Below are 13,574 nucleotides of genomic sequence, written 5' to 3' on the forward strand. Positions count from 1 at the left end.
ACCAAATAGGCATTGTCTTATTTACACACCAAACTGCATCCATTTTTGTATCCCTTGTGCCAAAATATTCCCTTTCTGATTATTTACTATTCACCTTTTTATCTTGGATACTTACAACTTCTATTCTGAGAACATTACTTTTATGCATTTTCTAAAATACATATAATTTACAGAAGAAAACAATAATTAACTGCATGCTTATGGAATAAGATGGCATGTAGGATGTGTTAACAATAACCTTGGAAAGAGTCTTCATGTGGTGATAATGCCTCACTAGTCTTCCGACCTAATACCCAACTGTAAACCTGAATCTATTAAGGGGGAGTAAACCCTTTCTGAAATAACACTTTTAATTTTTTCCAAGCTACACAAAGAAGAAGAAACATGATTCAATGGAGTTGGGAAATGGCACCAGGGTAAAAGAATTTATATTTCTAGGACTTAGTCCCAAGATCTCAGTTTGGTCTTATTTCTTTTTCTGTGTTTTGTGTACATGACAACTCTGCTGGGAAACCTCCTCATCATGGTCACTGTGACCTGTGAGCCTCGCCTTCACACCCCCATGTACTTCCTGCTCCGCAATCTAGCCATCCTTGACATCTGCTTCTCCTCCATCACCGCTCCAAAGATCCTGGTAGACCTTCTGTCAAAGATAAAGACCATATCCTATACTAGCTGCATGACACAAACGTTCTTCTTCCACCTCCTCGGTGGAGCGGATATTTTCTCTCTCTCTGTGATGGCATTTGATCGCTACATAGCCATCTCCAAGCCCCTGCATTATGTCACCATCATGAGTAGGGGGCGATGCACTGCCCTCATTTTGGCTTCCTGGGTGGGGGGCTTTGTCCACTCCATCATGCAAATTTCCCTATTGCTGCCCCTCCCTTTCTGTGGACCCAATGTTCTTGACAGCTTCTACTGTGATGTCCCCCATGTCCTCAAACTCGCCTGTACAGACACCTCTGCACTTGAGCTCCTGATGATTTCCAACAATGGCTTAGTGAGTACCCTGTGGTTTATCTTCCTGCTTGTGTCCTACACAGTCATCCTAATGATGCTGAGGTCTCAGGCAGGGGAGGGCAGGAGGAAAGCCATCTCCACCTGCACCTCACACATCACGGTGGTGACCCTGCACTTTGTGCCCTGCATCTATGTCTATGCCCGGCCCTTCACTGCCCTCCCCACAGGTAAAGCCATCTCTGTCACCTTCACTGTCATCTCCCCTCTGATGAACCCCTTGATCTACACTCTGAGGAACCAAGAAATGAAGTCAGCCATGAAGAGACTGAAGAGAAGACTCATGCCTTCTGTGGTGGAATAGAATAAGAGTTTCCAACCTCTTCATCACCAAGGACTCCTTTCATCATTTTTCCCACAGAGTCCTATTTATATACTCAAATATATTATCAATAAACCAACTACACGTACTAGGTAACAATTTATTTTTCTAGTAAGTTAATAGGTTGCTGGTAACCCTAGCTTCTGGTAAGCATAAAGTAACTAGTGCTACAGGATTGAGCTGATTGATGTATTTCCATTCAAAGAACAAAGTAACAATGTGTCAGGACAACTACATCACAGGTGAAGAGATTGATTAAATCCAACTCCTTTTCCAGAGGTAAGTACACAGAAGCCTAGAGTTGGAGTGATTTGCTCAAGAACTCATATCCACTTAATCACAGAGATAAGTCTTCAGATACCCAATTGATTGCTCTTAAACCATTTGGATGTAATGTATTACATTACTGGACCTGTCTATGCCAAACTGTAATCCTGTTCTAGAAAGATTTCATGATCACTGCAAATGCAGCACCCGTATATGGGGACAAATGGCCCATCACAGATTAAGACTTTTTTTTGCTTAGTTGAACACCACATGGGCTTGTGACCTCTTGAGAACCTCAAAGGCACACAATTGTTGTCCTCCTGGATTCCTGTAAGGAACGAAGAAGCTTTGAAAGACTTCCCATAATGGCCTACAGGGATTTATCTTATGCAGAACTGCACGTGCCAGATTCACATTCTTGTGATAAGTTTAGACAAAGGCAGAACCTCAGAAATCCTACACAACGAGCAAGCCATTCTCATTATTCAAGAACTGATCTTCTAGTCCAGCCTTACCAGGGCCAATCTCAGACTGGGTTCTCCATTGAGAATTTACACTCTTTTCACTTCCCACTTCCTGAGAGAGAGAGAGGAAGGGTTAAAGAAGATAAAACTCTAAACAATCCAGTCTTCAATTTGTTGGTGTTTGTGAAGAAGTAAAAGGTAGTGTTTTTGTCTGGGAAAGCATGGTAAAAGTAAACCATTATAGCTGAATGCTCTAACCTCAGAGTCATACGGCCTTGGGTCCAAATCCTATCTCTGCCATCCCTCAACTGTGTGATCTTGAGCAAATTATTTCATGTCTTCACAGGTCATATGTCACTTATAAAAAGGTACTTATAATATCCATCTCATGGAGTTGTTGTCAGGGTTAAAATGAGATGGTATATGTGAAACATACAATGCCTGGCAGATAGTAAATTCTCAGTGAAAGGCAAATATCATTATTAATACCATCCAAATTGCTCTACATTATGCACATTCTGACCTGAACCCTAACCCCAACCCCCAATGATCTGTTACACTCTCCTACTACAGGGCCACTACTCCTCATTATTGGAAAAAACTGATGGGGTAGCAAAACATAGGAATATACATTGAATTCAAAGCATTTTTCATCTTAAAATTTCCAGCTTTCTTGGGCCAGCGCCATGGCCAAGTGGTTAAGTTCGTGTGCTCTGCTTCAGCAGCCCAGGGATTAACTGGTTCAGATCCTGGATGCAGACGTGGCATCACTCGTCAGGCCATGGTGAGGCGGAGTCCCACATTTCACAACCAGAGGCACTCACAACTAGAACCTACAACTGTGTACTGGGGGGCTTTGGGGAGAAGAACAAAAAAAAAATATGGCAACAGTTTTAGCTCAGGTGTCAATCTAGGAAAAAAACAAATTCCTAGCTTTCTGTCATTAAAACATGACTATAGCTTTGCTGGTTATTTTTATAGCTTAAAAAGTCATCCTGAAGCTGTTGACATAATGCATTGGATAGTTTCATATTAAAAGAAAGTAATGGATCAAATATAAACCCTTGGCTTTTCTGGCAGGGATAAGGGATCAGAACAAGAAGTCAGATCACCCAGGACAGAGAAGAGCCCAAGTAGAGTTAGCCAAAGGATACTGAGCGTTGAGGACAAACTTTACTTATGTCCCACTTTGGATCTGGAATGGCACTATAAGCATTGATTAACTAACTGGTTCATTGCCATTTCTTGTCACCTGGTCTATAAATTCTAAATGTTTACCATATTGACCTACTTCCCCTAACATGAAAATTCTAAGAATAACTCACATTTGTCAAGTCACCGTTCATAAGGTCCTGCTACCTTTGCTCAGGTAGCACTGGTCACGAGTCTCTAAGCTTTTCTATGTGAAATTGCCTATGAAAAATGCATGCCACAAACCACCTTACAGTCTATTTCATGCCAATTTGTCCTTTTCTGTCCTTCCTATCTCTTGTGAATCACTCAAATCAGAGTTTCATCACTATGTCAGAATTGGATGGCACCAAAGATCTATGGGGACTGAATCACTGATTGTATCTCAGAGGCATAATCCCAGGAGACCAAGGACCAAAGAACTCCTGCCACATCACTGTCCCTGAGACTTTCTCAAGCCATGTTTAAACACACAACACAATCTGATTCAATATTTCAGGAGAAGGAGAAAGAATTACATCTGATTACATAAACATTATCATTACTCTGGATGACATAAAATCTAAAGCTGGGTTGCATTTGTTCCAATTAAATCAGCTTTTATTATTTTTAAGCTCTGTTCCTAATAGCCATGGAAAGGTTGACTGGCTCTGGACACACACACATAGCTTTCAGACTACCCTTTCTTACATTGTTCCCTGAATCGAATATTTCAATGATCAACATCTCTGGGTACCCGTGAACCCGATAACATAAAATTATTCTGAAGTAATTAACCTGATGAATATCAACAGCTGTCACTGTGCTACCTTCCTAGATTCTAAGGGAGCTGTGGATCATAGAGATGTAGATTAAGATAATTGTATAGCCTCAATGAATATATTGCATTCAACAGAAATTGGACATATAAATCTACACCATTCAGTCTCTAACAGCGGCCCTGACAGTAGCCACAAAGATTTGATTTTTCCCTCACTACCCTTTTATTTAAGCTTTATTTCCCAGCCCCCTAAGCAAAGCAATTTTGGTTAGAAGGAAGACAGCACAGTCCTTGGTGTGGTTTAACACACTTTCTTTAACACACATCTGCCACATTCATTTGGTCAACCAAGTCACTGAGGCCGGCCAGGCTGCAGGGGATGAGACCCCACCTGTCAGTGGGAGGAGCAGCAGAGAAGCTGCAGCCCACGTGAAGTTTTCTTGTACGCCATAGTTCATCAAGTCTAAGATGCCATCGTTTGTAAGACACATCCTGACTTCAAAGACACCAAAATGTCACAAAGGAGTCACGATAGAATGGATGAAACGTAGTGTGTGCATGCTGAGTTGTGGTGTAAAATGGGTGGGCTGCAGTTAATGTTCAAAACTTGGGTAAATTACATTCCAAAGTGAGGACCAAGAAGCAATTTTTCCAGACATCTAAAGACTGAGGGTTTAAAACACAGAGGGTCTCCCTAAAATAACTATTAAAATATTATTATAGAAAATGTCACACAAATGCAAAAAGAGAATACTATGATAAACCCTCATGAATCCATCACCCACCTTCAACAACTATCAACCCACACGGTCAATTTGGTTTGACCCATATCCTGACCTACCCCTCCGCCAAGATTATTGTCAAGCAAATCCCAGACACGGTCATTTCATCTGTAAATACTGGGCACACAACACGTGCCCTCGGTAGTAATCATAGTAACCCACTTGGCCCAGCAATGAATAACACCTCCAGCCTTCCTCACGGCAACAGTGAACACGGATTCAGCTCTGCTGGGAGCTGGGGAGGAGAAAGGGAGGTGCGGGAAAGCTGAAATTCTCATCCCCCAGAAGGAGATGCCAAGAGGCAAAGTCCACACTGGAGGAATCGAGAGGCCACATTAAGCACGTGTTATGTAGGAGCCCGGGCGTCACGGCTCCCTCTCTCGGCTCACCATGTTCCCACTGGGGGGTGGGTCCCTTGGGGTAGAGCCAGGTCTATCCATCCAGGTATCTCCCGGGCAGGGCAGCTCTTCTCCAGAATGTCGAAAGGTGGAATGGGGTGAACGGGGGCCCCACAAGCATGTGTCTGTGTGCAAATCGCAGGATCCTGTGAACGTGAGTTTATTTGGGAAAGGGGTCTTTGTAGGTGTAACTAAGTGAAGCGTCTTGAGGTGAGACCATCCCAGATGACCTAGGTGGGCCAGTGACAAGTGTCCTCGTAAGAGACAGAAGATAAGACATAGGGTGGGGCCACGTGAAGACAGAGGCAGAGACGGGAGACCCGGCTCACAGCCCAGGAGGCCAACAAGCACTGAAAGCGGGAAGAGGCGAAGGATGGATCCTCCACGCCAGCCCTGCTCCTCCCTGCACTGGGTGTGCCCTCGGCGTGTGCCAGGTGGAGGGGGCGCACGCAGTGCTGGCCTCAAACAACAGGACTCCAAAAGGTGCCCCACTGAGTCAAGGACACACGGTTGCAAAACCACTGGCTACTCCTCCTCACCGAGGAGTTAAGCTAAGGAAATGTCAGAAACAGAAGCCTCTGAGCTATTTGGGAATGCACTCGATGACATGTCGGTGGTTAGGACAGCAGCCACAGCACCCGGACGCCCACCTCGCTATCCACCTGCCGGAAATACACGGGAGACACGCTCCTCCCCAGACCCTGGGGAGCCCATCCCCATGAGCACAGGACTTAGCCAGCAAAAGAGCAAAGAAAACCCCAAACCCACAATTACCTTAAAGTGCATGATGTGAGACTTGAAAAGAGAAACTTAAGGGCAGCAATTATGAGGCTAAAGGAGGCTCGACAGAGTTCTAGCGGTGGGAAGGGTCCAGAGAGTCTTCAGTGTGGCCACACCTGGCTTGCGAATGGCTCCCATCCCCGCCGACTGCGGGCGAGCCCTGGGACACTGCGTGTGGGGCGAGCAGACCCGGGAGGCGTGGCTGAGAGTGTGCCTAGCACAGCAGAGTGCGCCTAGCACAGCAGAGCTACTGCAACACCGGCCTGTGCGCTCTGGGTCGTTCTGAGCTGACCTTTTGTTAAAGGCGTAAACGGAACCACCGAATGAAGTTTTAATCAAACACCTGCAACTTAAAGAGTCAATGATGACCTGGTCTGCTTCCAGAAGCTTCAGGCTACCCAAGGCTTGCCCGGCTTTGGTCAGGCAAACGGACTGGTGGGTGAAAAAGCAGGGAAGCGCTATGTGCTTTTGAGTCTCACGCTTAAGTGAACCCAAGAACGAGGAAATGCCAAGAAAAGGCTGCCCCCAACAAAACTGGAAAACCAGCCAGCACAGGCTCTCAAGAGAACACCAAACCACCGGATCGCTGTGCCCTGACGGACACCAGCTGGAATGTATTCACCCGAATAAAGAAAACACGTCACTCAGGAGAGGCGGCCGTCAGCCCTGGAAGGACAGCAGAACAGGAAAAGGAAAACCGAGGCGACAGTCAGCAGCGCCCACCCAACACAGCGCGAGGCATGGGGTCGGCCTGGGCATCGCGCACCCCCAGACCTGATGACAATACTGCGGTGGGGGGAGGGCGGGTGACAGCACCTAGGGGCTGAGGCATCGGGTGCCCTGGGCCTGGCGCTGCCAGCCACGAGCGCCGCGCCTTGCCGCCCTGCAGCCGGGCGCGTCCTGCCTGCCTGCCTGCCCGGGCCCGTCGGCGCGTCCCTCCCCTCTCGCGCCGGACTGCTTCATGACTCAGGACTCCGTCTGAGCGCTCCGAGACCAGGCTCCCTGGGAACCGGAAGGACACAGCCCAGGGCGGGAGCAGCAGGAGAGCAGGGCCCCAGTGCGCGCATGGACTGACGCGCCTCCGCGCCTCCCTGTGGCCTGCGGTGCCTCTGAGCGCCAGGCTGCCCGGGCCTGGTCCCCCAGGTCTCAGCGAGAGAGGGTCTGGGCCTCGGGGGCCGAGGCGGGAAGCCCCTGGGCTTCCTGGCGGGGACGCCCCCATCCTGTGCTTCCATCCCCAGCTTTTTCATTCTGTCAACTGATTTCTACCCAAGAAAGTCCACTCGACCACACTGCCGCCACTGAATCAGCCTGGAGCCGGAGATGAGCCAGCTGCGGCCGATTTGTCACAGAATGACAGCTTATTCTCAGTATCCTTTATTGGCAGTGGAAAACGCCTCAGTACTTTATTGAAAGAAAGCAATAAATAATACTGTGATAAAAATAGTTCAAAAGGAGACTGTACATACTTTGTTACATAATCAGGAGGTTCACAAAAGATTAACAGAAAACAGAATGTAACAACGAATGAATCGTACAAGGAAGTTAAAAGCAGAAACCGAATGTAAACCGTCCACCGACAAAATGAGCTGTATAATAAATAATGCACCGTGGTGGGAACACATTTCCTGCTGGCTCTTTAATGTGCCATTTAAAAAGGAAAAGTTACATCTGCTACTTAGACAGTCCAAAACGGCTATATCGCCAAAAGCTAAAAATGTACCAATAGGTCCCTCCTTTCAACATGTTTACAAACAAATGTAAAAAGATGATTTACATAAGAAAAAATAAGGCCTTTAGTAGAGTCACACTGCGTGGTTTCCTGGTTTCAGGGAGCCCGCGCCTTCCTCTTCCGGCACGGGCGTCCCTGTGGAGCGCGGTGCTTCCTGCTTGGTCCTCAAAGAGCAGCGGGGCGGGGGCCCGCGTCCGCCCTTCGGGGCAGAGCCCGGAGAGCCCCCCAGCCCTTCCTGCGGCCGAGAGAAGTGCTCCCGGCTGGGGCTCGTGCCGGGCGCTGAGGACAAGCCGTGCGGGTCTCCAGGGACGAGCTCTGCAAGCTACTGAGAGCCACCAGAGATGCTCACAGTTCTGACGGCCCCTTCAGCCCAAATTTTATCAGAAGCTCATATTTAACACCAGGTACTTTCAGTCTGTTCACGCTGCAGAATAAAGCATTTCTTGCTAGAAAAAGTAGAGTAAGGTCAGTCATTAAAACGCAATTGCTTGAAATTAAGTCTGCTTGTTTCAAAATGATTGTTGTAGAGCTGGTCACATTTGTCAGGATAACGCGCACCATGTCATGATGATCTTACAAATGCAAATGCAGTAAAATCCTCTTCTCTCTCGCCGATTATTATTAAAAAATTAATGATAATTACAATAAATGCATAATTTACAAAAGCCCTGTATCTTTTCATAGGATTTATACATACAAGCATTACAGTACATTCGTTTGAAAGACTAAAATTAGATAGAAGAACAGAATCGATTTGAAAGGATATTTATAACCTGGATATACATGAAAAAGTAACTAACTATATAAATGAAGTCATGTTTACATAAATATAAGAAACATTAAATTCTAAAATATTTTCTCTATGGTATTCGTGAATTTTTCACTAATTAAAAACTCTGTAATAAAATATCTTAGGGTCCATATAACAAGTATCAACAGATTGCAGATCCACTGAATTCTGAAAGGCCGTCTTCGCCTGGTCCCGAGCGCTGCACGGTCATCTGTAGAAGTAGTGTGGGTAAACTGGAAAGGAAGCACAAACAGGACAATCAGCCTCAGGACGGGCCGCCCGGCGCGCACCTGCGTCCTGAGGCCCAGCCCTGCCTCCCTGCCCCTTGCGCTGTAGCTGCTTGAGAACTGAGATGAAACGTCAAGGAGTACGCGTATCAATGAGAAAATTCCTTGCTGACTTCCTTTTGGCGTATGTCTAAAAGTTACCAATTAAAAAGATTAGGAAACCAATCAAACCTTCTGGCGGAGACGTGAAAAGTGGAGAGCGGAACAGAGCCCCCGGCCCTGGCGCCACGAGCAGGGGCTGGGCTCCCAGCCCCACGTCACCCCTTCAGCGCGAGCGGGCTGCTCGTAACTGCACCCCTGCGATGGCAACGCAGCTGTGTGTTTAAAACCACCCGCCAGGCCCTCAGGGTCGCACGACAGCATGGCCCCAGGAAACCTGGCCGTGCGGGGTGCGGCTCATTCAAGACCGTGTATTTCTAAGAAAGCCAGTGGGCGCCGCTGACCTGGGAGCGACACCAGCGCGGATGCCAGGGTCAAGGCGGAGAGCCGCCGTGCCGGGCGCTCTCAACCACGGGTGGTCGCCAGCCAAGAGCTGAGCCGGTGAGCTCCTGCCACGCGCTGCTCTCCTGCCTCCCCACCCCCAAAAGACATTAGCAGATACTGAAAAGAGTCCAGCACTTTCAGTTTTAAGGAAAAAATGCAAATACACTTTTTTCCTTAACAAATGAGGATACACGAACCCCTCTGTGACCAACTGTGAGCATACAGAACACCAGAACCACGTAACGGGTGCAGCCGGGCTTGCATGCGTGTTCCTAAAGGCCTGCAGGAACGGAAACGGGCTCTCCGGGCCAGGCAGCGCCCCCGTGCGGTCACCCGGCCGCCTCTGCGGCCTCCGGGCACGCGGAGCCCTCTACTCACCACGGGGCTTCAGCAGGAGTAAGTCCTGACCGTGGCGGCGTCCAGCCTCTGCGCTCCCGACACGCTGCCTGCTCCGACACCGGGGAGGAAGCGTGCAAACACAGTGTGCGGTTAGTCTTCAGACGTTACACGGGGCACACGTACACACACATCTGCACACCTACAACAACACCTACTGAGGGCTCCCAGGGAAACTGCTAGATGGGAGCGGACGAGCCAGGGAAAGAGAACCTAAGCGTCGCCAGGAGGGGGTTCTCTTCAGCCCCCAGCAGCCCTGGGAGCCACTGGCAGCTAATCTCACGACAGCAAGGACGCCTCAGATGATACACACTTCGTGATGTCCTCTGTGTAAGTGACAACTACTTCACCTGGTAACTTTGTTTCTCCTGAAACTCTCTAGATTTGCAGAGCAACTAGACTTTTCTTCGGGGCCTAAACGTGATATCCCCAAGGCCGGTGTGAGGTAGATAACCCGGGGCAGCGCTAGACACCACGGGGTGCAGGTGACCGGAGTCAAACGCAGGCCTGGCCTGACGGGAGACGCGCCCTCGGGCCACCTGCCCTCCGCGCCTGTCTGAGGGAGCATCCAGGGCACTCCTCCCCAGGGCCTGGCTGCAGGGGGTGGGTAGAGGACAATGACTCATCTAAGAACACTAAAACCCAGTCTCAGTTTCTGCCGGAAGTGATGTGTACCACTGAGGCCTTGTTCCTGTCGAGAAACACACGGCACGGCCCAAGAGGTGAGCCCCGCCTCTCCCTTGCAACCTGGACAGAAAATGTGCAAACACCTGGAGCAGATATTCCCGACTGCCAGTTACACAGTTTGTGTTCCCACGGGTCCAGCAGGAACACGTTTTATCAAGAATGTGCCGTGGTTCCAGAAGAGATGGCACGACAGCCGGCACTGTCGGTGAGCATGGGTCATCTTTCCAAACCCTGACCCTGAGGTCCCAGGAGGCCAGCTGCAGCTTCCCCGATGCCCCTTATTTAAGAAGGCATTGAGCAGTCCACTCTCCCGGGGTTGGGCCTCAGTTTTCCTACAAGGGTCAACAGCCGTCTTCCATGTAATATATTCCCTACACCTCTCTCTAGGCTTATTTTTAATTTATCTGAACTCTAATCTCAATGTCGCCATCAATACTGAACACGGGAAGTGTGACTGAGTCTGAGGAAACTGGGCACGAAGCTGTGAAGAAAATCAGAAGGCGCTCCGTCAGCCTATTCAATAAGTGGAGGGCCGAGTTACCGTTAGAGTTATACAAATTACCTCATGCTCCTTGGAATAAGAATGCTACTGAAGACACTGCTACTCTTGCCCCATTAACCAGATCACTGAGCTCTGCAGAGAGATGCAGGCTTCCCGCAGCAGTGCTGCCCTGGGGGCCATCTCACCAAGCGTCCGGCTGAGCGAAGGCTTTACACACACGCGCTTTTCTCTCATTTTGATATAAGCAAGTGAGAGCCAAACTCACAAACCTACATACGGGAAGGGCTAAGAACAGGGAAACTTGTAAAAGCCAACTCAGGACAATTTTTAAAAGCGCTTCCTTTCCCAGCCGATCCATGGGCCACAGAGAGGAGAACGAAGTCCTTCGTAACGGGAGTGTGGCTACAATGGCCCCAGCGGCCAGCACCACACGGGACCAGGACCCGCAGACGCCTCCTACGAGCCTGACAAGGAGCAGCCGTTTCACTGCCACAGCCGCTGAAGAGGACACGGCTGTACGACGACGGCCCTACAGACGGGGAGACTGAGGCACAGTGCTCGAGGCTGTGCCCCTCCTCAGTGGCAGAGCCAGGGTCCACCGAGGCCATCTGCCCTTGATCCTGTCATCGTGGGGGCCGCGGTCAGAGCTGAGAGGTCTGTCAGTAAAGCGCGACCAACTTGTCATCAGCCGTGTCCTCCAAGCGGAGCGGCGGTCAAAGGGAAAACCGCAAGCTCCATCTGGAACCCTGACTGCAAGGCTCGTGCGCTCCCACGGCCCACCGCGCTCCAGTGACGACCTGCCCAGGCTCACCTTCTTCCTCCTCTCCGTCCTTATGGTGCGCAGTGACAGGGACCAACGCCAGCAGGGGTGGAGAGAGGAAAGGGAAGGCTCACAGAGGGGGAAACTGTGTTCTCTAAGATGGACTCAGTCACCTCTCCAGGTGGAGAGACGTCCCGGGAGCACCCGGCGTGGCCCGAGAGCTGCTGCACCACCTTCCGGCGGAGCCTTCCAGGGCTGCCTGCCACACACACAGGCTACAGGACGTCCACTCAGCACGCCGAGAACACACGCGACGCTCAGCTTTATTAGTTGGAAGGATATGCTAAGATTCAACCAGACAAGACTCTAAAAAACCTACATTATTGTTAAACTGTTATGCACAGATGTTAGGATTCATTTTAAAACACTTAACCTGGGCATGCACCAGTACTCAATGCCTTGTAACACAATCAAGAGGCCATTCTGGATCACGGTTAACATTCCAGCCACAAAGCTGCTCATGCCGCCCACAGCGGCTGGCCGCCCCTGCACACCTACCGTCCAGCTGCGTCTTCTTCGGCTGCATGGAGGGTGAGGACAGAGAGGACGTGACCCGGAAGTTGGCGGGGAGAGTCTCTGCGGACCCAGCAGCTAAGCCACGAACATCCTTTGGTCTAAATTTTTTTCTCCAAGAAGGTGCTCTCCTAAAGCTTTTATCATGGTCCTGGGAAATTAAAGGACAGAAAACAAGACTGATTTTAAAATAAAGGACAAAAATAGACAGTCAAGTTACCAGCCTTGAACCTGACTGCTGAACTCGTCACTGCATGTTTGTTCACACCTATTTAACCCGTTCCTGATAACCACAGGATCTACTGTCCCCACCGGGAACTTCTGAGAGTGACGGGCCCAGTAACACTATGTGGGGCCCTCACTGGGCATCGATGAGGACGGCCCTGGGCCGGCCAGGTGCATGTGCCTCCTGTTCATCACCCTGTTTCCTTTCTTATCTTGGAGAAATCATCTTCTTGCCGTATAAGATAATACATTTCTATTTGTCTTAAAATAGTTTCCAAGCTGTAAGCAGTTCTGCCTTAGAGCCGGGGAAGAGCCAGCAAGCGCTCCTTTAGCTGTCCTCCTAGTCACCAGGCAAACTCACGTTTTCTTAAGGGGCAACAAAGGAAAGAATAAAAACAGTGTGGGAACAAACCAGTCACGACTGTGTGAGGGGAAATTAACATGTTGAGTTTCTCTAATCTCCTTCTAACAGGTTTCTCCAAAGCACAGGGACTCTGGATTGGGGTCAGACATCCAGCGGTCCCCAAACATAGCCCATGGACGCCATGCCTCGGCTGCCACCAATGTTGATGGGAACAACATTTTTGAGGGCTATCAAAACTTAAATAGCAAATATTTTAAAAACAGAAAACCTCAGACTGAAAATACGAGTTTCTTACTATCTCATTTAACACATTTTTGAGAGCAAAGCTTAGCTCAGGAGGTAAAATCATCTCCACACTTAGAAGAGAGACTGCCGACAGGGCTCACGTGCGTATAAACAAATAATTCACACTGAATGCAAATTTAAATAAAATTCATTAGGCTGAAAACTCACTTCATCAAACCTTCTGTCCGTCCCCATGACCAAAAGGTTGTTAAATTCTCGTTCCAAGACAGCGCGAGCCTGAAATCATAACAAAACAACAATACCGCAAAGCTTCATTAATCTAATCTGGAGGACGTTAGCATATCACAACTGTTTTTCAAATCAAGACTTTTAAAAAGCTCAGGCTATAAACACCTTGAGCCAGGACAGCATTTAATTTAATTGAATTAATTAATTTATTTGAGGAAGATTAGCACTGAGCTAACACCAGCTGCCAATCCTCCTCTTTTTTGCTGAGGAAGACTGGCCCTGAGCTAGAATCCATGCCCATCTTCCTCTATTTTATATGT

General features: G+C 48.8%; 1 protein-coding gene and 1 pseudogene across 15 annotated transcripts in view; one reads left to right on the forward strand and one right to left on the reverse strand.

Moving 5' to 3' along the window:
- Positions 1-392: 392 nt before the first annotated feature.
- On the forward strand, positions 393-1,324 carry LOC138916659 (olfactory receptor 4D11-like; annotated as a pseudogene).
- A 6,030-nt stretch (positions 1,325-7,354) lies between these two features.
- LOC138916657 (liprin-alpha-1-like) overlaps positions 7,355-13,574 on the reverse strand; it is a 102,171-nt gene continuing 95,951 nt past the window's right edge. For 7 of the 15 annotated variants that reach the window (XR_011423961.1, XR_011423960.1, XR_011423958.1 and 4 more), the window contains 4 exons: positions 13,234-13,302; positions 12,177-12,342; positions 9,652-9,719; positions 7,355-8,736 (listed from right to left, as the gene is read on the reverse strand). Coding sequence is in view for 12 of the 15 variants with exons in the window: in XM_070229714.1 (XP_070085815.1) it covers positions 9,661-9,719; positions 12,177-12,342; positions 13,234-13,302 (294 nt within the window). In the remaining 3 variants the exon portion in view is untranslated. The other 8 variants (XM_070229712.1, XM_070229718.1, XM_070229717.1 and 5 more) reach the window with 4 other exon arrangements.

Source organism: Equus caballus, chromosome 12 (genome assembly GCF_041296265.1).
Source record: "Equus caballus isolate H_3958 breed thoroughbred chromosome 12, TB-T2T, whole genome shotgun sequence".
Lineage (NCBI taxonomy): Eukaryota > Metazoa > Chordata > Mammalia > Perissodactyla > Equidae > Equus > Equus caballus.